Below are 25,159 nucleotides of genomic sequence, written 5' to 3'. Positions count from 1 at the left end.
TAATAAATTGATATGTTTAAACCCAAACAGTGGCATTTTTATTCAGTAGAACAACATGTTGCATTTGTAACAATAATCTATAGTTATATCTATGACTTATTTTTTTTTTTAAATATTTCCACTATGAAATTAATGTAAAAATCCCATTTGATGTTCCAGAACGGAGTCCATCAGGCAAGCCATCAAAAGTTCATACGTCTTTGCCAGCCTACTAAAGAAGCTTCAAGAGATGAAAGATGAGACGCGTCCTTGGGCACATAGAAAGAGAGGAATTTGGAAACATACGATAACAACATCATAGTTGAAGCGGTTGAGAACTGTCGCCTTTTTTCCATAGTGTGGGAGACATTACTGTCAGTGAACGTGTTCAGTGCGCACATTTTGTTTTTCTTGGTGGCGAAGTGCACTTAATATATGAAGATATAAAGTAGAAGATCTGGAACTAGCATCCAGCTTCGAGATGGACATGTCAGATGGATGAGGAGGCAAAAATCTTTGCTGCAATAATGCTGCTGGTTATGGAGATGAATGCCACAGGAACGTCTGTGTTAGAACAGAATTTTTGAATAACCTGCCAAACCACATTCATTGCTACTGACACTGACAGTAAAACACTGGAATATAATATTGAAAATTACATGCCTTATTCTACATGAAATGCTGCATATGGATATATGTGCATTGCAGATAGACTATTAAAGCTATGCCATTGTTTGTGGACGTATTACATATCACATACAAGTCTACCTCAGGTTTACTCCTTCTGAAGGGCTTCATTCCTGCCTATATTTTAGCTTGTCCTTGACCTTATGCCTTAAAGGGGTACGCCGGTGGAAAACATTATTGTTTTTTATTTTTTTTTTAAATCAACTGGTGCCAGAAAGTTAAACAGATTTGTAAATTACTTATGTTAAAAAAATCTTTATCCTTCCAGTACTTATTAGCTGCTATAAACTGCAGAGAAAGTTATTTTCTTTTTGGATCTAGATGGGCCGACTAGATGGGCCAAATGGTTCTTATCTGCCGACACACATTCTATGGATCTCTTTTTTTTTTTTCCTGTCCACGGTGCTCTCTGCTGACACCTCTGTCCGTATCAGGAACTGTCCAGAACAGGAGCAAATGCCCATAGCAAACCTATGCTGCTCTAGACAGTTCCTGATACAGACAGAGGTGTCAGCAGAGAGCACTGTGGACAGAAAAAAAGAAATCCAAAAACAAAAGAACTTTCTCTGTAATATACAGCCGCTAATAAGTACTGGAAGGATAAAGATTTTTTAATAGAAGTAATTTACAAATCTGTTTAACTTTCTGGCACTAGTTGATTAAAAAAAATAAAAAATAAAAAAGTTATCCACCCGAGTACCCCTTTTATTCTTGGTTGTATCTTCTTCACTGGAACTAATCAAATCTTTGATCTGCAATAATCCCTGATTTGTTTAGTGACTGGTAGATGTGGTCACTGTAAGCAGAGGGTAGTACTGACAGCTACTCACACAAGCTAAAACTGGGTTTTTCATAGCAGTTATTTAATCTGCTTTTATCTAAATTTATTATGTGAATATTTTTAAAAATATTTATATTATTATTTGTAAAATGACTATATTTACTGTGTTAAATATACATTTCAATAGGCCATATTGGTCTATGCATGTTTGTATTTCTGTATGAAAAAAAGAGCTTCTTGCCTTCAGTAATAATGTTAAAATAAATATTTTGTAACCATACAAATGACATTTATGGTTTTTCTTTTAGAACAAAAAAAAAGTAAGCCAAAGAAGGTAAATGTCAATGTTTTAGATTACAGGGGTTCAACTCCTGGGAGCTCCTGTGATCTCCTGAACATCATCCCAACTCTTTCCAGGAAGGGAGCGTGTCGACCCCCAAACAAAGCTGACACGGCCCCTCCATGTATCTCCAGCTCTCCCATAGAGATACATTGAGAGGGCATGTTGGCCGCTGCTTTATGCGGGGGTCGACATGCTCCCTTCCAGAGGAGAGCCAGGATGCCATGATCATGGGGGGTCCCAGCGGTCAGACCCCCCTCTATCTAACACTTATCCCCAATCCTTTGGATAGGGAGTATGTTTTACTGCACCACAGTACTCTGTTCAGACCTATATCCACTGTAGTAACTAAGGTATATTTCTATGGTAAATACAAAAGTAAAATTATAAGCATTTTATTAGTTTTTTAACTTATAGTGACAAATACATCAAGTTTATGCAAAAATATCAGCTTCTGGGCCAAATCCTGACTGATGGAAACACATTCTTGCCTAAATTGTGCTTGGTGTTTATCACAATTCCTATGTTTTTGTTTGTCCACCCTCTTTTGAGGATTGATCATAGTTTTTAAATGAGACTGTGATCTGGGTAGTTTCCTGGCCATGGTCCAAAAATGTCAATGTTTTGTTCATTGAGCCACTAAGTTATCACTTTTGCCTTGTGACACAGTGCTCCATCATGATGTAAAAGTATTGATCATCATTGCTTCTGGATTGTTGGCAGTAGTTGGTCTTGAAGGATGTTTAGATTCCAGCGACCACATGGACAGTCTTCTAAAGAGGATTCAGCTATGGGATAGTTTGAACACCAGTGGAGAGCTTGCTCAGGAATGGCAGCAGTAAAGGCTTTTTAAGGATGGCATGGTGTTAAGCATGGTAGCAAAGATGCCACTTCTCGCCAAGATGAACTTCAAGGGCAGACTGACTTCTACAGGAATTATAGGGATTGGACTGTATGGGACTGGGGTAAAGTTATATTGTTTGATGAAGCCCCCTTCACACTGTTTGGGATATCTGAAAGAATGATTATCCAGAGAAGAAAAGTTAAAGGGGTACTCCGCTGCTTTGCGTTTGGAACAAACTGTTCCGAATGCTGGAGCCGGCGCCGGGAGCTTGTGACGTCATAGCCCCACCCCCTCATGCCATCACGTCCCGCCCCCTCAATGCAAGTCTATGGGAGTCTCCCATAGACTTGCATTGAGGGGACCTGATGTCATGGGGGGCGGGGCTATGATATCACAAGCTCCCGGCGCCGGCTCCAGCAGTAAAGCATTCTGAGACCATTCATGTGTGGGGTTGCTTTTCTTCCAAGGGACTGGGTCACTCACAATTTTGCCAAAGAACACTACCATGAATAAAGAATGGTATCCAAACATCCTACAAGAGCAATTTCTCTCCACCAACCAGGAGCATGATGGAGCACCATGTTACAGGGCAAAAATGACAGCTAATAGACAGCTAAGACGGAGCCTTGGAGAGATGAGCCCAGACTAGTTTGGCCTCATCACATATACTTAGGATGCCTGTCCAGTATTAGCCTCTGTAAGGGTTCCCCAACTTACCCATGGATTATGTAAAATATATAAAGAAAAGAGGAAAAGGCTGGGGCGGCACTGCTCAATTCAGCCATTAACAGGTGACCTGGTGTGGAGAAATAGTAGCTCTGACCAGTCCTCTATCCTATAGTGAGTCAGCGGTGGTGCTATGATGTAATGAAATAGATATCAATGTACGAGGTATAAAGACAGATCCGAAATATATCCGCACTCACCACTCAATATGCGACTCAATGCTCCTAGGACCGAGGCTGACCAAGGATACGGGCTGCAGAGATGAACGGCGCTCAGAGGCTAACTACCGGTGTTTTCGTGCTTCATCCGAGGCCGAAAACACCGGTAGTTAGTCTCTGAGCGCCGTTCATCTCTGCAGCCCGTATTCTTGGTCAGTCCCGGTACTAAGAGCATCGAGACGCATATTGAGTGGTGAGTGCGGATATATTACGGATTTGTCTTTATACCTCGTAAAATATATAAAGGCCAAGCCATTTATTTCAGGTGATTGGAATATGGTATAACAGAGCACCATTTGAATATTTCCCTATGTACTCCCCAGTATAAACATATTATATGGCGTTTTTTCTTTCCTTGCACCTCCCTTTTAATGTAATTTTCAGGTTGTGTGAGCTCAGGTTCTCCAACAATCCTTTGGTCCTACTATTTGGGTGACTATTATGTGAGATGATAAATAAAATACTAAATAGCCACTTCTGCAGAATGTCATCTGTTATACAATATGATAGCTGCCGGCCATGCTGCACAGACTTGTTTTGGCTTCTTTTCAGTTAGGCTAAAGGTAGCAGCAGAAGATAGCACATGAATCAGTGCACACAAAGCACACAATGATTGTAAGTTATTTGATGTTTGTGTGCTAAAAGGGAGGCGTAGAACATTGGGTGGTAAAATGAGATAACCCTAGTAGTGAAACATCAGGATGGTGCATCGAGATGAAGACCAAACAGAAATGCAGATAGTACACATCATACTATCTGCGTACTTCCATCATTTGCACTCCACGTATAAATTACCCATATGGTGCAGGCTCATAATATGCCTTACTCTACATACAGCATTTACATAACATGCTCATAGTTGTCCTACAGACATATGCAATAACCAATACTGCCCTATAACTCTGCATAATACATAACTATGAGAAGGTTTGACCAGTAGAATAACATGGTATATGGTTAATACAGAAAATAAAGAACGCCCTTATAAACAACTAGGTCTATGTTGTGCAACTTATTACCATGCTGATGCTTAAAATCTCATCCACAATTCTGCTACTGCAATAATCTTTGGTTATTCTGCACAAATCTGCCTTAAATGTTTAACAGTGCCCTGGCACCTCCAATGGAATTGGTGTTAGTTAAGAAGCTGAGTGCAGTATCTTTTTCTACAGTTTAAGCCTCCTGGTGCACAATTTATTTTACAGGTTATTGCCTGTAACAGAAAAGAACTTTTAACTTTTACAACACACCGTAAACATGTCAATCACTTTGCATTCACACTCCTTGTCTCTGATGCCTTACTGTCTAATAATAATCTCCTAGTGCAGACACCTGTAGACCCAGCACCTTCTTCCATCACATGCTTTATTCCAGTCTGAATCACTGCCTTTGACTAGGCCATGGTAACCAGTGAACTTGTTGGGTTATTTCCAATGCTCCTGATAGTATGTACTAGCTACTATAACCCTTACAATAGTCTCCTAGACGCATCCTTTTCTGTTGCTATTAATCTATCTCCAAATGAAACCCAGGGGTACTCCCATGTAAAAAAAAAAATTTAAATCAACTGATGCCAGAAAGTTAAACAGATTTGTAAATCACTTCTATTAAAAAATCTTAATCCTTCCAGTACTTTTTAGGGGTTGTATACTAAAGAGAAATCCAAAAAAGAAATTAATTTCCTCTGATGTCATGACGACAGTGCTCTCTGCTGACCTCTGCTGTCCATTTTAGGAACTGTCCAGAACAGGAGAAAATCCCCAAAGCAAACATATGCTGCTCTGGACAGTTCCTAAAATGGGCAGCAGAGGTCAGCAGAGAGCACTGTGGTCAGGACATCAGAGGAAATGCATTTATTTTTTGGATTTCTCTTTAGTATACAGCCTCTAAAAAGTACTGGAAGGATTAAGATTTTAATAGAAGTGATTTACAAATCTGTTTAACTCTCTGGCACCAGTTGATTTAAAAGAAAAAAAGTTTTCCACGGGAGTACCCCTTTAAGGGTTTCTTTCTTCGGGACTCCTCCTTTTAACTCTTGTTATCTTCTCAACACTCTTAAACCTTTCTCACACGGGCCACAGGACTACTCTTCAGTGGCACCATTTCATCTACCACATTATTTAACAACTTGAATTTTCATACAATATCCATTGTGTGGGAAAAATTACATAATTTGTATGTGGTTTTATCACACTCATGCATTGATGCACAACTAGCCTGACCCCTGCCAGCCTACTACCCAAAATGTGTTTTGCTTGAAGTGTTGCTGACAAGAAATTAAACATTTCACGTTTCCCAGGGCCTCCTCCGATTGCTAAATACAGTGGTTAGAAACATGCAACAGCACACTTCACTCCTCAGCTCCTCATCTAATTGCTGGAAATGTGACCCCAATCAGAGTGGGTCTCAGAACTGAGACCCCAACTGTTTTAAGCTTTTTCCATGTCTGTGTAATCTGTCAAAAGATTTAGAGTAGTGTTGAGCGCGCATATTCAAAATGCAAATTTTTACCGCAAATATTTAGAATATAACCAATGTTCACAGACAAGGTGCATGGTGCTTACAAAGACGAGACGTGGCTTCTTTCACATGAATGGGGACGGCTGTCACCCATTCACCTTGTCTGTGAACACCTTTGTCTGCATTGGAGCGGTGAGTGCAATTTCATTTCTCTATCACTGGATTCATTATATCTGCATTTCTCGAATACGCACCCGCACTTTGTTACCTGCTGCCGCTACCTTCATTGCTAACGATTGTCAGGACCTCGTTGGGTTGGAGTGCCGACTGCTGTGTTTGCGTCCATTCATTTAGAATATAATGCTAATTCTTGAAAAATACCTGGAGTGCTGCCCTGTTCTTTTGGAATTGTAGAATATAATGCCACATATTCGTAATGACGAATATTCGTTTTTTTTCTTCTTCACAGTTCACATCACAACAATGATGTGTACTGTGTAAAAAAAAAGTGATCATCCCTCCCTGCTTCCAGCTTGTGGTCCAAAGAAGGCTCCAATATTATTTACTGTGTGAGTCGGTGTGGAGCGCGAATATTTCGTATATGTGAATAGGCAGATATTCACGAATATCAGCACTTCCAAAGGACACTGATCCCTCCCTTCTTTCAGCTTGTGGGCCAATGAGAAGGATGAGAAGGATGCAAATACATCCCTAGCAACCAATAGGAAATTTTCCCACCCCTTCACTATATAAAATTCTTCCCAGCAGCGTTTTTTTGCAGTTTCATGTTGTTGTGAGAGAAGATTGAACACTGCCTGTGCTGGGCATTTTTTTTTTTTTTTTTTAAAGCAAATCAAATTATATACTGAATTGATAGTTAGTGTTAGATAGGGTAGGTTAGTTTAGCAGATAGGTTCTAGTGTAGGGTATAGTGTTAGTGAGTTGAAAGATATAATCGTGCATGCGCACTATACAGTTTTCATTACGATTTTCGCATAGAAAATAAAGTGAACATAGCGAATATGCGGATTTCGCGAGCATAGGACGAATATTCGTCCATACTGTATATTTGTGAAATATATCAATTTCGAATATAGCCCCTGCTGCTCATGACTATTTAAGAGTAATAAAAATTAGCTAAACTGGCATTGTCACTTAACATCAGTGTGCCGTCTCAATCTCTAATATGGATTGTATTTCTTGGTGGGAAGGAAGTGCACCACTAGACTAAAGCACCTTACTACTTATATAGGATTTGTGTTGCCTGAAACTATGTGATTTAATAGTTTCTAACCTGAAGACAGCTCAATGTCACCTATACATGCATTAATGTATTGTTTTTATAGAGAATCTATTGTCCGAAAGTGTGATCATTTTGTTTGAATCAGGTTTAATGTAGAACATTTGTCACTTTAATGTCAATATAGGAAAATAAATGTTGTAGTTTTTGCACTGGCCACTGAACACTTCCTATAATTTTTTAAGCTTGTGCTGAGTATGTGAGGGAAGGACTTGCCGACCATCCATGAGTGAACAGACTGTTCTAGATAATGGGAGATTTTCTTTTACTGTCTGTAAAACTGAATTGTTGCAATTTCTTTTTAAGCAGGTGAAGGTTGTGCAGGTTGTAATTGTAAATATAATTTTAGAATTCACAGTAAATGCGGTTGAAATGTTAATATTAGTGTCTAAGCTAAAGGCAGATATCACTTTCTGTTCATTTTGGTTTTCCTAAATGTTTTCTTAAATGTGTTAAAACAAGTGAACAATCCTTTTGAAAACAAAACAGTCCTTTCAGTATCATCAGAGGAAAGGAATTACAATGAACGGTAGCACCTCTATTATAAAGCTGGGGGCTGGTAACATGGAATTACAGCAATTACATAGCAAGTGATGAGCACACTTAAGATGTCCCTCCCATCTTTGCATAGTACCTTCTGCACAGGTCACAGAGCATGCTTACATCACCCTCCCCATAAAAGTCAATTGGCTGTTTTCTGACCAGGATTTCTTACAAGCTTGTGGCTTCTGCATATGTCTGCAGCTGCTAGTCACAGAGCAGAAGGCATGTAAGGAGAATGCAAATTGGAGAGTTGTAAATGACATGTGCTTCCTCCCCAACTGCTTATTTTGCTGTGCTTACACTTTTCATATGTTTATTTGCTGTGAAAATGAAACATTTTTAGCAAAACATAGTTTTCTGTGCAAACAGTATATATAATTGTACAGGGTTCAACTGTGTTCATAGGGCTGCAGTTTCTATGCGATTAAAGGGTACCTTTCATCAAAAAAACTTTTAATATATTATAAATTAATGTATGCAGAATAACTTTCCAATTGCATGTTATTAAAAAATATGCTTCTTTCTATTTAATTTTCCACTTTGAAAAAATGACCAATAGAGGTCTCCCTAAAAGTCCTGGAGTCCTAAATCTCAGACTGCAGCCGGGACACAGACAAGCTCAGCACTGCCCCCTGCCTGTCAATCAGACAGGCAGGAGCCAGCACTGTGCTCATAGCACAGCAAAGCATACTCCTGACTCTGTCTTACTGTATGCCCTCATTCATTTTACTATCTGAGCTCCGATCTTTCTTCTCTCTGCACATGCAGTTGTAAACAGAGAAGAGAAGATTCATAGCAGCCAGCTGAGCTTGTCTGTGTCTCGCCTGCAGTCTGAGTTTTTGGACTCCAGCATGAGTCTGAAATCTATAAAAAGGGCTTTCAGCCAGGACTGGTAGGGAGACCCTTAGTGGTCATTTTTTCAAAGTGGAAAATTTAATAGAAAGAAGAATATTTTTTAATAACAATCAATTGGAAAGTTATTCTGCATACATTAACCTATAATACATCAAAGGTACCCTTTAAGCAACATGGCACCAGAAAATTCCAGCCTTATGCACTATGCTGCTGTAAGGAGTAGCAGGGGCTTAGATTGGGGACTTTGTTAGGTAGACACTCATTGGTGAATGAATGGTGGGCAAACTCCCAAGTTTGCATAACACAGGCAGGGTCTCAGACCAAATGGTGTGTAACGTTAGTTTTTAGCAAGGGAAGCTATACTGTGTATGGCTAAGAAAGCCTGAGAGAAGTTTGTCCTGAAAGAAAGCCAGTTGTGATAGCAGTATGGGTGACAGAGAAAGAGAAGCTGTGAGCTGCTGTAGGAGAATAGCTCTGTATTTAAGGGCCTTGTTATGTGTGCTGTCAATTGCAGAGACGCCACATGATTTTTACTGGGAGAGCCCCTGGTCAGAAGGCTTCTAAAGTAAAGGTGAATATGTGAAGGGCAGGGCAAACTTCAATACAGGTGTGTGTTTGCTATGGAAGTTACAGTAAGCACCCGAGATAGTTATATGACCAAGTGGATATATAGATCCTGGAGCAGGAGTCAAATGAACTGTCAATAGCTCTTGAAGTGAGATCCATTGATTCTATATACTAGGAGTCCTAATTACAAGGGTCCTGTCTTGGTAGTGAGAGCCTTGGCCACATGGGTTAAAGATTGTGTGTTCAGTGAGTCCCGGGGGTTTGACTTTAAGTTTAGCCAAGCTGCACTGTTTATGCCCACTTACTGTAAAATATTTTTTTATTTTTTTTTTATTTTTTTTTAGAAATGCCACACATTCTGTACCTTGTGTAAATATCACTGTAACTGACAAGCATACATGCCTCTTGTAGTTAAAATCATATGTTTTGAATTTCAAACAAACTGTTTCTATGTTTTTATTGCTGAGTCATATTCTCCAATGAGTTTGTAATAAAGATCCATGGATAAATGTATATATATATATATATATATATATATATTTTTTTTTTTTTTTTTTTTTAATTTTTTTTTTTGCCAAACAAAGCAAAAACAAAGCAAAAAAGAAAAAACTTTTTAAGGGTGTCAAAAGTCTCTAAGTGTCCAAAGTCTTTATTGGTATTCCAATTTGATTTTATATTTTGCTAGGGGGAATATAAAAATCAAATTGGCTGCAGCAGTGTCCCATATCGGCCAGTTATTGTTGGCTGACCTGCAGATCCTTTGAGACATCTCATTTGGCAAGCAAGGCGATATGGTAAGCAGTGGGGGGGGGGGGGGGGGGGCTGGAACTCCTTGAAATTGGAGCTGCAATAGACCAGGATAGGTAAGTTTTACTTTTTTTTCCATACCACCTCAAGAAAAATATTAAAGGGATGCTCTGCTGAATTTTTAATTCTACATGGCTGCAAAAAGAAAAATAACAAACTTTCACTGACCTCCCGCCACTCCCACGGTCGCTCTCCTGTCTGCTGGGCCCCATTTTTTCCCTCGCATTCTAGGAGTGACTTGTCAGACTGCACTGAGCTCATCGCCGGATGCAGCAATGTCCTGCCTTGGCTGGTGATACACTGAGCAGCAGTGTGACGTAACGTGCCTTGTCACTAGGAAGATGGCCGAGCCCATTACTTGACACTGCCGCTCAGCACATCACTGTGGCCGGCGATAAGCTCAGCGAAGGCTGAAGCGTCAGGCCCCAGAATGTGGAAGAAGACCGGGCCCAGAAGACAGGAGGGAAACATTGGCACACTGGGGAGGTGACTTAAAGTTTGTTATTTTTATTTTTACAGCTAGGCAGAATGAAAAAAAAAACTAAGTGGAGTACCCCTTTAAAAATATTATACATTCAATCTTTTTTTTATTGACATTTTGGGGCTGTGGAGCCAATTTGTTTTTTCATACAGTTATGGCACCATAAAGTTTACAGTGACTGTCCTGGAACCAAGGGGACCGCGGTATTTAGTTGACAGGTCTGCAGGACATATTATTAAAAATGCTGGAATCCATTTATGGCTGCAGTGCAATTCTGACATTATACCAGAGATTCGCTATTTATCCAATATCCTAATATATTCAAGTCTTGAAATCTTCTCAATTTCCTTATCTGTTCTCATCCAATATACTTAGAATATGAAGTTTAGAGTGAAGACAATATTTGATACTTTAATTCTTTGCTGAAGACCGTGCAGAATCTTCATCAGCATTATCATCTGTGACTAGTTAAATACCAGTAACCAGAGTTCATTATAAGTACACACATAATCTACCCTACAAATGTTTCTCCAAGTGGCTGACAATACCGGCAGCTGTCTTCCAGATGGATATTTAGTTGAAAAAAGATGAATGTCTTCTTGTCTCATTTACTCACTTGTAACATAGTTTCTCCTAGAAGCAATGTTCTGTTAAAAAAAACTTTTGATTCTTAAAGGAGTAGTCCAGTATTGAAAAACGTTTACCCTATCCTAAGGATCTCTCATACGGGGCCCCTGCTCTCCGACCAGATAACGTGTGTCGACCAACGCACGAAGCAGCGGCCGATACCCCCCTCAATACAGCGCTATGGCAGAGCTGGAGATTGCTGAAGGCAGAGCTCTGGCTCTCCCATAGTGTTGTATTGAGGGGGCATGTCAGCTGCCTCTTCGTGTGGTGGTCAACACGCCCCCTTCCCGCGGAAGGACCCCCCACGATCTGAAACATATTGCCTATCCTTAGGATGGGGGATACGTTTTCCAGTCCCGGAATACTCCTTTAAACAAAAAAAAGAAACAATGCTCTGTAATATGGTATCTGATGGAATATGAAAATTGACATTTCATTTGAAACTTGTATAGAGCAGTAATTAAAGGCAATAGCTAAAGCCGAAAAACTTTTAGAAAAAAGTTTAAGATCATGGAGGGTCCGAATGCTTGGACTCTATCTCTATCTCTATTGGAGAGCCATTCAGCATGTCGGCAGCCACTTTGTGTGGGGGTCGACACACTCCATTCCCGGGGAAAGCTGGGGCCCGTACAGGAGATCGCGGGTGTTCCCAGAGGTTGTGATCTAAAACTTATCCTCTATCCTTATCCCCTAAGGCATGATACTTCTCCTTTACATCTTATTTATATGTCACTCTGTCAATGCGCACCAAACTGTGCAGGAAACTGCATCATAATCCTGTTGAAAAGCTTTGTAGGAGACAACAGTGAAGAGGACACCACCTTCATTTTCACATTCATTGGTGAGGGTCCAAAAGTTTGGACACCCATGGATCATAAAGTGATGGCAAATACTTACTAGGGATGCTTTGAGATGGGAAAATCCTTCTCCATGTTACACACTATGACACAGTTAGCTTTACAAGCAATATTCACGTCAGCGTGATGGTGCTCAGTAAGAGAAGAATGTCATTTACTGAATATTTCAAATATATCACTCATAATATCATGTAAAGATGTGTCCTGGGGGTTAATGAGAATAGCTGGAGACCTGATAGTATAGGTCGGGTCTCAAAGCTTGTAATTGTATAATGGATAGACATAGATGAAAGAAAATAGTAGCCTGGAATATTGCTACATTTAAATGTGACTGAGCTGACAATCTGTGAACTATACCCCACCCTACCGTCTTATAGAATAACCAGGATAGTTTAACAATGTAAGGATTACTATATATACATAGTTCAGGTCATGAGAAAATTAGAGTGCACTCGCCCAGTCCTGCAGGTGCTGTTCCATGACATAGAATACCACAAATACTATGTGATGTCTCACGTAAGAATGACATCTTAACCTTCCCAATACATGCCTTACTCTTCATGTGTTATCTACTCATGACAGATGAGTGGGAAAAATAACCCACCATGTAACTTTCAATAAGAGGAACACTTAAGTCCTCAGCTGTGGCCCTTCCTTCACCTACCCCCCAAATAAGTCAGAACACTCCTGCAGTATTTAAAACTTAAGTATTAAATTGAAAGTGTAACAAACAATGGAGGAGATTTTTAAAAACTTGTCTAGGCAGATGGCGCCAAATATTTAAAAGTGAATTTTACACTGTCTAATGTAAGTCTGCATCGCCTTTCAGGGGGTATAGTTAATCTCAGGGATTATTTTGGTGCATATTATGATTTTTTTTTTGGAGGAAATTTGCGCCCTGACACATTTTTTTTTCCAAAGGCCACACTCCGTACAAAAAAATTGGTTCATATGGCTTAAAGGGGTACTCTGCTGCTTGACATGTTATCCCCTATCCTTTGGATAGGGGATAACATGGCTGGTCACGGGGGTCCAGAAATCTCTGTCGCGGCACCCCAATCATCCAGTGCACAGAGCAAACTTCAGTAAACACAGCCGCCACGCCCCCTTCATGACTGCTGTCTACTAGCCATCATGCCCCCCCCCCATAGACATGAATACAGGGGGTGAGACATCATGACCCAGGCTACCATGACTGTTGTGCCGCATTGCAGGACCAGAGATCATGGGGTTCCCCGCAGATGGACCCCCCCCCCCCCCCCCCGTTGGATAGGGAATAAAATGTCTATGGGTGGAGTACCCCTTTAAACAAAGCAACATTTATTTACAAATTTGTCTTTGTTTTTTTCACTCAACCTGGCACAAATAACATACTGGAAAATGTGAACTCAGCTTGAAAATCCCCCAATGTGTTTGCTGCAGCACCATTTTGTAGGCAAGGGGTGTACTCACTTATGTGAGATACTGTACACACACACACACACACACACTAGATAACAGTTAACAAGCAAGGTGGCAAAGTGCCAAGGTAAGTAATACAGCAGTAACATACAAAGCCCACCTTTCTGTCTATTACCAATAGGACACAAGGGGTTAAGGTAATATCGACAGCAGGTATGTATGTAAAGATGGAAAGTTACAAAATTCTTGTCAATAAACCAAAAAAAGTAAATATATAAGTACTTTGCTTATTAGTTTTGCCCTAGTTTTTTTTTATATATATATATAGTTGAATAAGATAAGTGTAGCAAATGATTTACAGAGTATCTTTACTTTTAATGTGGCTTTATAGATTTAAACCGTGGAATATTGTAAAAATGTCATTCACTAAGACAGACTTTGTTTAACAAAAGTAAATACTCTATTCAAAGAGTAACAAGACTAAAGAAGAGTAAATAGAAAAAGAAATTAAGTTGTGTTTCTTATTTATAACAATATTGGGGCACAGGTTTACTATTACATACAGTATATGTGAGAATTCTGGGGTAATGTGCACATAAATGCTGTCTTACAAAACTTGTGCAACATTTATAAGTTTTAGACACTTAAAAAAAAAATAATCCTTCCCTGAAGAACATGGCTTCACAGGAAAGGGAAGCATTGATTCAAATGTAACTCTGTGGGGAACATTTATCATGGTAGCACAAAAAGTTCCACGTGCATATAAGCATTTTTTTGTGACTTTTGTGGGTATGCATAAAGTTGCAGCCTTACGTAAACAACTTTTAGTTTTCACTTTGCAGTGATCGCGAATTTATAATGTGTGAATGTTGCAAGTAGGCAAAAAAAAAAAAAAGAAGCTGCAAACCCATTCAAAATGATGCAAGTCAAAGCCAGGTCTGACCTAGTTTACAAAACTGTCTTTTGTGAGCACTTTTGAAAAGTCGCAAAAAAGTCTCAACTCCGACTAACTGTGTTAGTATGATAAATATGTGGCACATAAGCAAAAAAGTGACTTGAGAACTTACTTACCAAAGGCAACAATGATAAATGTCCCCCTATGTGTCAAAGATTGTACCAAAATTGTGCCATTGCTTTTTTAGAATAAAGTAAGCCAACTGCCTAAACTTAGACTAGACAAGCTAAAGATGATAACCTGAGCCAATGTGATAAATCTGGTGTATTCTTATGCTATCTTGTTTAGACCAAGTTAAATTACTTTACTTAAAAAATGTTACGCCAAAAGAATTAGTGTTGGTAAATCTGGTACACATGTAGAAAGAGGCAATAGGAAACTTGTACCATTTACCAGTGAAGTAAAAAAAAAAATCTTCCATTATTTAGCAACATTGACAGGCATTTATCAAGCGATTTAGTTAATTTTTCTTTACTAAAAATGTCGCAAAAATGTCGCACCTGCGACTACGCGATTTTTCATGCAACATTTTGACTGGAAAGCGAGAAAAGCAAGTTTTCCAAAACTTAACTACGTAGTAATAATTTTAAAATGGACTACGGGTAGTCTGGTATTTATTAACTGCGACAGTCGAAACTGCGCAAAAAAAAGTCGCAACAAGGTAAAAAAAATTGACTAAATTTACTCCAGCTCAAACATGGAGCAGAAAAAGCTACTACCAAATTAAAAAAGAAAAAAATGCTTACGTGAAAGAAAATTATCAACAGGCTGAAACCAGTTGATAAATAAGTCACACATAAGCAAAAAAAAGTAAGGAAAAAAATACTAAAAAAAAGGAATACATAAGCAAACATTGATAAATGTCCCTCCTTGAGTCCGAGGATAAACTTGAAATGCTACCAAATGTTTTCTAATGGCCGTCTGATTTAATGCAGCCTCCTGCATTACCAAGTGCTTGTTCCTTTTTATTTATTTTTTTCATCCATCGGGCCATATTGAAAAGTGAACACAAATATTTTATTATACCTAATTTTAATGTTTTTTTTTTCTCCCTAGCTTTGCTTAGTGTTTCTCTTACTAACCCCAAAGGATAAGTCCGTCCACATCGGGTATTTTGTAACACTTCAGCCTGTTATTCCAAGAACTCATTGGTGTTATTATTCTCGGACAGATCTTTTTATGTGGTATGGATGGTAACTATCACATCTGATAGGAGAATTGTTAGTAGGGGGTTTACAATTTCCACTAATACAGAATTGTAACCCCACAGCTGTAATATTCACATTTAAAAATTCTAAATGGTCAAAACCAGAATTAGCCTAAAGGCCATGTTTACATAATTGTCATTTACAGCCATGGCTGTAAATGTTGGCACCACTGAAATTTTTCTACAAAATGAAGTATTTCTCACAGAAAAGGATTGCAGTAACACATGTTTTGCTATACACATGTTTATTCCCTTTGTGTGTATTGGAACTAAACCAAAAAAAGGAGGAAAAAAAGCAAATTGGACATAATGTCACATTAAACTCCAAAAATGGGGTGGACAAAATTACTGGCACCCTTTCAAAATTGTTGAAAAATAAGATTGTTTCAAGCATGTGATGCTCATTTAAACTCACCTGGGGCAAGTAACAGGAGTGGGCAATATAAAAACCACACTTGAAAGTAGATAAAAAGGAGAGAAGTTCCCTTAGTCTTTGCATTGTGTGTCTGTGGGTGCCACACTAAGCATGGACAACAGAAAGAGGAGAAGAGAACTGTCTGAGGAGTTGAGAACCAAAATTGTGGAAAAATATCAACAATCTCAAGGTAACAAGTCCATCTCCAGAGATCTAGATTTGCCTTTGTCCACAGTGCGCAACACTATCAAGAAGTTTGCAACCCATGGCACTGTAGCTAATCTCCCTGGGCATGGACGAAAGAGAAAAATTGATGAAAGGTGTCAACGCAGCATAGTCCGGATGGTGGATAAGCAGCCCCAAACAAGTTCCAAAGATATTCAAGCTGTCCTGCAGGCTCAGGGAGCATCAATGTCAGCGTGAACTATCCGTCGACATTTAAATGAAATGAAACGCTATGGCAGGAGACCCAGGAGGACCCCACTGCTGACACAGAGACATAGCAAAAAATAGACTAAATTTTGCCAAAATGAACTTAAGTAAGCTAATATCCTTGTGGGAAAATGTCTTGTGGACAGATGAGACCAAGATAGAGCTTTTTGGTAAAGCACATCATTTTACTGTTCATACAAGAAGTAGCACGGCACTGCGCTTGTGGAGGAAACTAACGTGTTGGATATGCGTCGGTGTAGCTGGGTGCTGCTGATGGTGCTCTGATACAATGAGATTTTCATATGATATTCAAAGAGAAGAGAAGAAATTGGCAACTCACCATCTCAGCTGGTATGTTCTTCTTTATTGAAGCATACTCACATAACAATGTAACAGAGGGAGAGGGTAGTGGGGGGATAGTGATGTGCGACCGAGCTCCTTTTCGCACACTAAGTGTGCTTCCTCCGGCCATATCTATTCCTGTCTGTGCTTCATATAAATACACAGGTGAGTGCAATGTTCATCCAATCACGTCTTCGGACTCCAGTCATGTGTTCGACTGACGTGAGAGTAAGAAGGTGTGTTCTAGCTAAAAACAAGCTGATAGTTCAGTCCTATCGTTTAACCCCATGTTACCTGTTGCGTGCGTCTTTAGTATCCATAAAGTTTCTGCACGCAATAATTTTTGGTCGGTGCGCTGAAATTTGCTTCATTTTATTCGCTCCAGACCCAAAAACCGCAGGACTTCTGCATTGTTACCATGCGCTTCTTTTACATGGGCTTGGAGACGTGAAGCGCCTGGTCTCCCAGTACGTATTGCATATATTTGTTCCCTTATACGTATCTGGAGTTGGCGTTTTGTCTGTCCTATGTAAAAGAAGTCGCAGGGACATAGGATAGCATAAATAACATTTTTGGTGCGACAGGTAATAAGGTCCTGTATTGTGTGTTGTACGGGTCCCATCATTTTATTGTTTACCGAAAATGGAATGATGCCTACAAAGAAAAGAACACAGTACCTACAGTGAAATATTGTGGAGGTTCAATGATGTTTTGGTGTTGTTTTGCTGCCTCTGGCCCTGGGTGCCTTGAATGTGTACAAGGCATCTTGAAATCTGAGGATTACCATCTGATTTTCGGTCGCACTGTACAGCCTAGTGTCAGAATGCTGGGTTTGCGTCCGAGATCTTGGGTCTTCCAGCAGGACAATGACCCCAAACATATGGCAAAAAACACCCAGAAATGGATGGCAATAAAGCGCTGGAGAGTTCTGAAGTGGCAAGCAATGAGTCCAGATCTAAATCCCATTGAACACCTGTAGTGAGATCTTAAAATTGCTGTTGGGAAAAGACGCCCTTCCAATAAGAGAGACCTGGAGCAGTTTGCAAAGGAAGAGTGGTCCAATGTTCCGGCTGAGAGGTGTAAGAAGCTTATTGATGTTTATAGGAAGCCACTGATTACAGTTATTTTTTCAAAAGGGTGTGCAACCAAATATTAAGTTAAGGGTGCCAATAATTTTGTCCAGCCCATTTTTTTTTCCAGTTTGGTGTGACATTATGTCCAATTTGCTTTTTTTCCTCCCTTTTTTGGTTTAGTTCTTATTCACACAAAGGAGATAAACATGTGTATAGCAAAACATTTGTTACTGCAATCCTTTTCTGTGAGAAATACAAAATTTTCTAGAAAAATTTCAGGGGTGCCAACATTTACGGCCATGACTATATATTTATGTCACAAACTGGAGGAACTGTTCAATGAAACCATACAATTAAAATAACACCAATACTGTAAAAATAAGGCAGTGTTGCTGACAAAGGTATTTAAAAAATTAATGATCTTACTCCTTTCAAAGTCTGACCAAAATACATTTGCAAAAGTAGGTGCCACTGAGCTTCCCATGTCAGGTCCAGCCCCACCTACAAGCGAACTGTAATGATCCAATACAAAATCCAACAATACACAAATGTAGTCTTAAAACTCAGAATTGCAGCAATAGGGCGGCCAGGTGGCAGCTCCATTGACTTATGGATCTTGGGGATCCAGTAGCAATATGGTTTTTTCATGGCACTCCACTGTCAGCAAAGTGGCAAGTTTTGATATAGATATGATTCTCTCAACTCCCTGATGCAACATAGACCACACTTTAGATTGATAGGTCTCCGTAGGGTTTTTCACTAGCTCCATCACTTGCCTATTAGCTTACTGTTCATAGTATTCTCTGGACAACATCACAATATTGCTGCCCTTGTCTTCTGGCTTTATAACTATTTTATTATTAGACTTAAGCCAAGTCAAGACATCCCTTTCCTCTGCACTTAGACTCAATCTCAGATATATTAAAACCTTGACATTTCTAAACTAATCCGGCAGGCCAAGGGGAAACTGCGGAAATTCTGCAGTGGATTTTGCTACCATTCGGTTCAATAGGTCAGCAGAAAATCCACAATAGAGACAGATTTGCAGATTTTCCTTTGTACCCATTGAAGTCAATGGTAGCAAAATCCGCTGCGGATATTATGCAGCAAATATGCTATGGAAATTCTGCTGGCAATCCTCCCATGTGAACATACCCATAAGCAGTATCTACTACATACGCATGGTCACAATCTTGCAGACCCAAAAGGGTTATTGACACTTCTCTGTTCAAATCGTCAAAATTAAAACTCATGCTCAATCCCAGATTACTTATTGCAACTAGTCCTTCTACCACTGCTCCACTACCTGCATTTAGTTGAACAATAATATGATGAAAATTCATCTGACATATACCTTTTTGTAAATCAGTTGTAAATGCAGAATGATCAAAGTCAGTTTACACAGTAATTCAGACTCTTAGTCTACAGTGATTTTATACCCTCAGACAGTACAGCACCTGAAAAATTTACCAAAATGTTTTCATTGCTCAAAGCAGACTCTTTTACCTGAGTGGTGTCTTCAGGGGTATAATCTCCTAACTCCAATATCCAGAACTCTTCGGATTGTCTCCTTTGTTGCTGTTTTTTTTTTTTTTTTTTATATATCCTTCTGTTCCACATGAAGTTCTTTTCTGAATCGAAATCCTGTTTATCCCTTAGGAAGTTACTTGTTTTGCATTCTTTAATCTTTACCTGTATGGTAATAATGTTTTTGGCACCCGGCAAATTTTCGTTTTTGCATTTTCGTTTTTTCCCCCTTCCCTTCTTTTTACCGACACCAATTGTACTTTGTAATGAAATCACCTATTTTATAATATAATCTGTGGCAAAATGAAAAAAAATATTTTGTGGGGTGAAATAAAAAATAAAAAGATGCCATTTTGTAACTTTTGGTGGCTCCCGTTTCTACACAGTGCACTTTTTGGTAAATATGACACATTATCTTTTTTTCTGTAGGTCCATACGGTTACAAGGATACCCAATATATATGGGTTATATTTTAATTTAATACTTTGAAAAATTATAAACTACATGCACCTAAATTAGTATATTTAAAATTGGCATCTTCTGACCCCTATAACTTTTTTTTTACTTTTCCATATATGGTGCTATATGAGGGCTCATTTTTTGTGCCATTGTCTCCAGTTTTTATCGGTACCATTTTTGTTTTTTTTATGGGACTTTTTGATTGCTTTTTATTAATATTTTTATTGTAAATGAAGTGACCAAACATTCACAATTTTGGACTTTGGTATTTTTTTTACGTGTCCGTCATCGACCCTGCAGTTTAGCTAACCTTATATTTTAATAGTATAGACATTTACACATTCGGCAATACCACATATGATTATTTTTATTCTTTATTACATTATATTATTTAAAAAATGGGAAAAGGGGGGTGATTTAAACTTTAAATAGGGAAGGGGTTAATGAACTTTTATTAACTTTTTTTTTTGCCAATAGGGGGCTACAACATGCAATCTTCTGATTGCATATACTAGGCATGGAGCAGTAGATCGCCGATCGGACGACGGAGACACAGGTGAGGACCCTTTCTTTGTCTGGAAAGCTGATTGGGACATTGTCGCGATTATGTCGCAATAGTCCCGATGAGCTCCGCTGAGCTGCCGGGACAATCACGCCATCTAAGGGGTTAATGATGGGCATCGGCCCGATCGGTGATGCCCATCATTAGCCGTGGGTCCTGGCTGCCAGTAGCGACCGGGAGCCACGAGGTTTAACCCGCTCGCCCCTGGTGAGAACGATTTAAACTCTGTTAACGGGATCAGACCGTACAGGTGCGCCCCTCATTCAATCGGGATTCAGGGCATATCTGTACGCCCTGCATCATTAACAGGTTACTCACGATTTGAGCTCCATCCTAGTTCTGCAAGTTTCCTATATCCTCTTTCTTCATTTTTAGGGGGATTTTCTGTTTCTGTGACTGCTGAGCACCACTTTGGAGGGATGCTCCAGAGCAGCAGTGAATATTGAGTACATACACAAGAAGTGTCAGTGTTTATTTATTTTTACAGTAAATCTATTACAATCTTAGAGTAATTGTAATAAAGCACCATGTGGATTATGTATATATAAAAAGATATTTTTCAATTTGAAGATGACATGAACTTGTTGTGGAGTCCCAGCGGCAGCATATGGAACATTCGATTTTATAATAAACACCATCAAAAGGCCCAAACCACGCAAAAGGCAATAAGCATTCTTAATAAAAAAAATATATATATATATCTTTATTATAATTTATGAAATACAAAAAAACATATGAAACACATATATGAGGTCACGTCATATACAGAGGAACAGACAGGTTTTGTGTCATGGGGTTAGACTGTAAAAAGCAAATGATGATCGTCCAGCAGCAGTGGGTATAAATGCAAATGCTCACTTTATTGAAATCCTGATAATAACCAACTCATGTCCTAGTTTATTGACGCTTCATTATGGCAGTAAAGGAGTTCATGAGACTCCAAATGTGTTGGTTACTATATCTGCCTCTGTATTTTATCAGGATCTCAATAAAGTGAGCATTTGCATTTCCACCTGCTGCTGGACAATCTTTGTTTGCTGATTATCATTGATGACTCTTTGCTGATTGCAATGCTGGCTAGTACACATGCAAAGGGGTGTTATATGGAGACAGCTTAAAAAAATTCATATGAATGATTGCAAGATTACATATACCAATATCCATATGTGTTGGCTAACAGGGTGGCGTGTTGTAGTGTATTAACAGGGTGTTGTGACTGGAATAGAGTTTGTGACACCAGGATAGTGTTAATCTTCACATTTCAAGGATACCAGCTTCCCGGGCCAGTCGCTGGGGCAAAAAATACTTCAGGGTTAGGAAAACTACATTTACTGAAAAGGTCTTGCAGGCAGATGTTACAGTCCATGTATTATACCAGCAAACTTTGGTAGTGCAATAATTGGATAATGTTACATAGGATGTCCCATTAAATCACTGGGCACTCTTGGAGTTGTAGTTATAGTGCAGCTGTGACGTCTTAACTTGTCTTAGCTGTACTTTAGACTGACTTGGGAGACAGCTTACACATACTTGGAGTACTCCACAAAGCTTTCACAGAGTTGCTTACCGCCAGGGGATAACTTTGACTTTTGGACCAGTGCCACTGGAGGCGTTCACTCTTGTTATCCTTGACTTGCTTTATGGGGCTCTTTCAGCTCTAAGATAACTTCTCCCCACAATTGGACTGACTTGACCTGAATGGAAAGATGTTTGCTTTTGTAGGGTAGTTGTTTGACACTCGACTTCCTTACAGACTCCACTAGAACAACTTTCTCGCACAGACTGCTCATACTAACTTTCCAAAGTCCAAAATAGCGTATTTTTGGTCACTTTTTATATCATAAAAAAATTCATCAAAAAGGCCGATCAACACAAAAATGGTACCGATAAAATGAGCCCTCATATCGGCCCGTACATGGAAAAATAAAAAAGTTACAGGGGGATAAATTGATGATAATAGTTAGCAAATCCCAGAAAGCGTTGAATAGCACGTAGGCCCGAAGGACGAGGCCAATCCAATACTACAGACAATTTATCTGGATCCATCTGCAGGCCCCGATAAGAGACAATGTAGCCAAGAAACGGAAGACTAGACTTCTCAAACAGTCATTTCTCCAGTTTGACATAGAGATGACTCTTCCGTAGCCGCTGAAGAACCAGACGAACATAAGTACGATGTTCCTCTAAGTTGGAAGAGAAGATCAGGATGTCATCTAGGTATGTGACAACACAGGTGTAGAGAAGATCACGGAAGATATCATTGACAAACTCTTGAAAAACGTCTGGAGCATTGCAGAGACCAAAAGGCATTACGAGATACTCAAAATGTCCGTCACAAGTATTGAAGGACATTTTCCATTCATCTCCCTTGTGGATACCAACGAGGTTATACGCTCCACATAAGTCCAACTTGGAGAAGACCATGACACCGCGTAGACGGTCAAAAAGTTCTGAGATAAAATGTAATGGATAACAGTTCTTGACCGTGATTTTGTTAAGTTCCCTGTAATCAATGCATGGACGGAGTGATCCATCCTTCTTCCCTACAAAGAAAAAAACAGCTCCAGCAGGTGAAGCGGACTTACGGATAAATCCCTTTTGGAGATTCTCCTGAATATACTCAGCCATGGCTTTGGTCTCGGGAACTGATAGAGGGCATATCCTTCCATGAGGAGGAGTTGGTACCAGGCAGAAGATCTATAGGGGAGTCGTAAGGACGATGTGGAGGCAGAGACTCAGCCTGTTTCTTGTACGTTCCCTCTCTAAGCACAGTTCTTCCTACCTTCAGCAAAGCGCACATCAATAAGTGTGGAAAGGTGGATAAGTTCAGTTAGAGAAGAAGGAGGATCACGTGCAGCCAGGGCATCTTTAATTCTGCTAGACAGTTCATTTTTGAATGTACACACAAGGCCTCATCATTCCATGCTAGTTCTGAGGCTAGAGTGCGGAATTGAACCGCATAGTCACCAACGGAAGAATTCCCTTGACATAGGTTCAGCAAAGCCATCTCAGCAGAAGAGGCACAATTGGGTTCCTCAAAGACACAGACAAATTGTACAAGTAAAGCCGTCAAGTTGGAAGCTATCGGATCACTGTGGTCCCAAAGGGGTTTAGGCCAGGGCTTTTCCGTACAGTAGGCTAATAACAAAGGCCACCTTAGCTTGTTCCGTTGGAAACAGTTCAGACATGAGCTTCAAATTCATGGAGCACTGTGTAATGAAGCCTCTGCATAACTTGGAATCACCGTCATATTTAGAGGGTAATGGTAGACATAGCTGGGAGCCAGAAGACACTGCAGGAGCTGGAGGAGGGAGTGGGACATGTTGTGGGTGCTGCTGCTGTTGCAAGGCCACAAGCTTGTATCATAGCAGACAGTTGGGTAAGTTGCTGCGCTTCTCGTGCCAATTGCTGAGACTGACGTACCACAACGGAGGGAAGATCCATGACTTCAGGCAGGGGTATCTCAGCGGGATCCAGAAGACAGGAACACTGGTGGATGTGGATCCGCTGGACCTGTGTGGCAGATGACTCGGACCGTACCAGGGAGCAGAGTCTAAGGTGCCGCTGGTTTTCACCAGAGCCCGCCGCAAAGTGGGATGGACTTGCTATGGCAGGCGGCAACCAGGTCGCTACCCCTGGCATGGTTCAACCACACAGGAGGCTGAGGAGATGCGAGACACAGGAGGGATAAGGCAGCACAGTAGCGTAGTCAGGATGTAGCAGGAGATCAGTAGGCAGGCGGCAGAGGAGCAAGGTCAGGTCACAGAGCAAAGGATCAGATACATGGCAAGGCAACTCTCAGCTATGCTTTCTCTCAGAGCACTGAGGAGTACTATCAGACAGGAGAGATTACAGAGGAGTCCTATCAGACAGGAGAGAGCACATAGGAGTCCTATCAGACAGGAGAGAGCACACAGGAGTACTAACAGACAGGAAAGAGCACAGATGAGTCCTTTCAGACAGGAGAGAGCACAGAGGAGTACTATCAGACAGGAGAGAGCACAGAGGAGTGCTAGCCCACCCTTACTTACTGGACATTGTCCATGCCTGTGCTTGAGGTTGGACAGTGACATTATTGGATATGATTTTATAAGCCATGATTTCTATAAAAAGGAATAAAAAATTTCTTATGAAGCACATTAGAAAAGTTAATGTTTTGCCAAGATGTACAACATATAAAAATTTATTGTATCTAACTCTCGGTTTTTCCTCCTCTCTTTTTAAAATCCATAACTCTTATTTTTCCACCTACAGACCCATATTAGGGCTTGTTTTTTGTGCAACATTTAGACTATGTAATGACATCTTTCACTTTAACATAAAATGTACGGCAAAACCAAAAAATATATATATAATTTGTGGGCAGAAATGTATATGAAAACTGCAATCTTGCAACTTTTAAGGGTTTTGGCTTTTACGTAGTGCACTTAATGGTAAAAATGATACAATACCTTTATTCTGTAGGCCGATGCGATTAAAATGAAACCCAATTTATAGAGTTTTTCTATTCTTACTACTATTATTCTACTATTACTACTTTAAAAAATGCTAACTTTATTTAACAAAATTGGTGTGCATAATGACCTTTTGTGACCCTAATAAGATTTTTATTTTTCCATATACGGAGATGTATGAGGGCTCAAATTTTTTCTTTTTTTGTTGTTGTAAAATAGGAAAATAAGGGTAATTTTATTTTTAAATAGGGGATGGGGTT

The 25,159-nt window shown here is 39.7% G+C and overlaps 1 protein-coding gene across 1 annotated transcript in view; it reads left to right on the top strand.

The window, feature by feature from the left end:
• EDN1 (endothelin 1) overlaps positions 1 to 1,223 on the top strand; it is a 57,004-nt gene extending 55,781 nt beyond the window's left edge. The window contains exon 6 of the mRNA XM_056518491.1: positions 160 to 1,223. Coding sequence (XP_056374466.1) covers positions 160 to 301 — 142 coding nt within the window. The 3' untranslated portion in view covers positions 302 to 1,223. The remainder of the gene's footprint in view (positions 1 to 159) is intronic.
• The last annotated feature ends 23,936 nt before the right edge of the window (positions 1,224 to 25,159 follow it).

Source organism: Hyla sarda, chromosome 5 (genome assembly GCF_029499605.1).
Source record: "Hyla sarda isolate aHylSar1 chromosome 5, aHylSar1.hap1, whole genome shotgun sequence".
Lineage (NCBI taxonomy): Eukaryota > Metazoa > Chordata > Amphibia > Anura > Hylidae > Hyla > Hyla sarda.
Note: the sequence above shows the minus strand (reverse complement) of the source record. Positions and strands in the feature narration are given on the sequence as shown.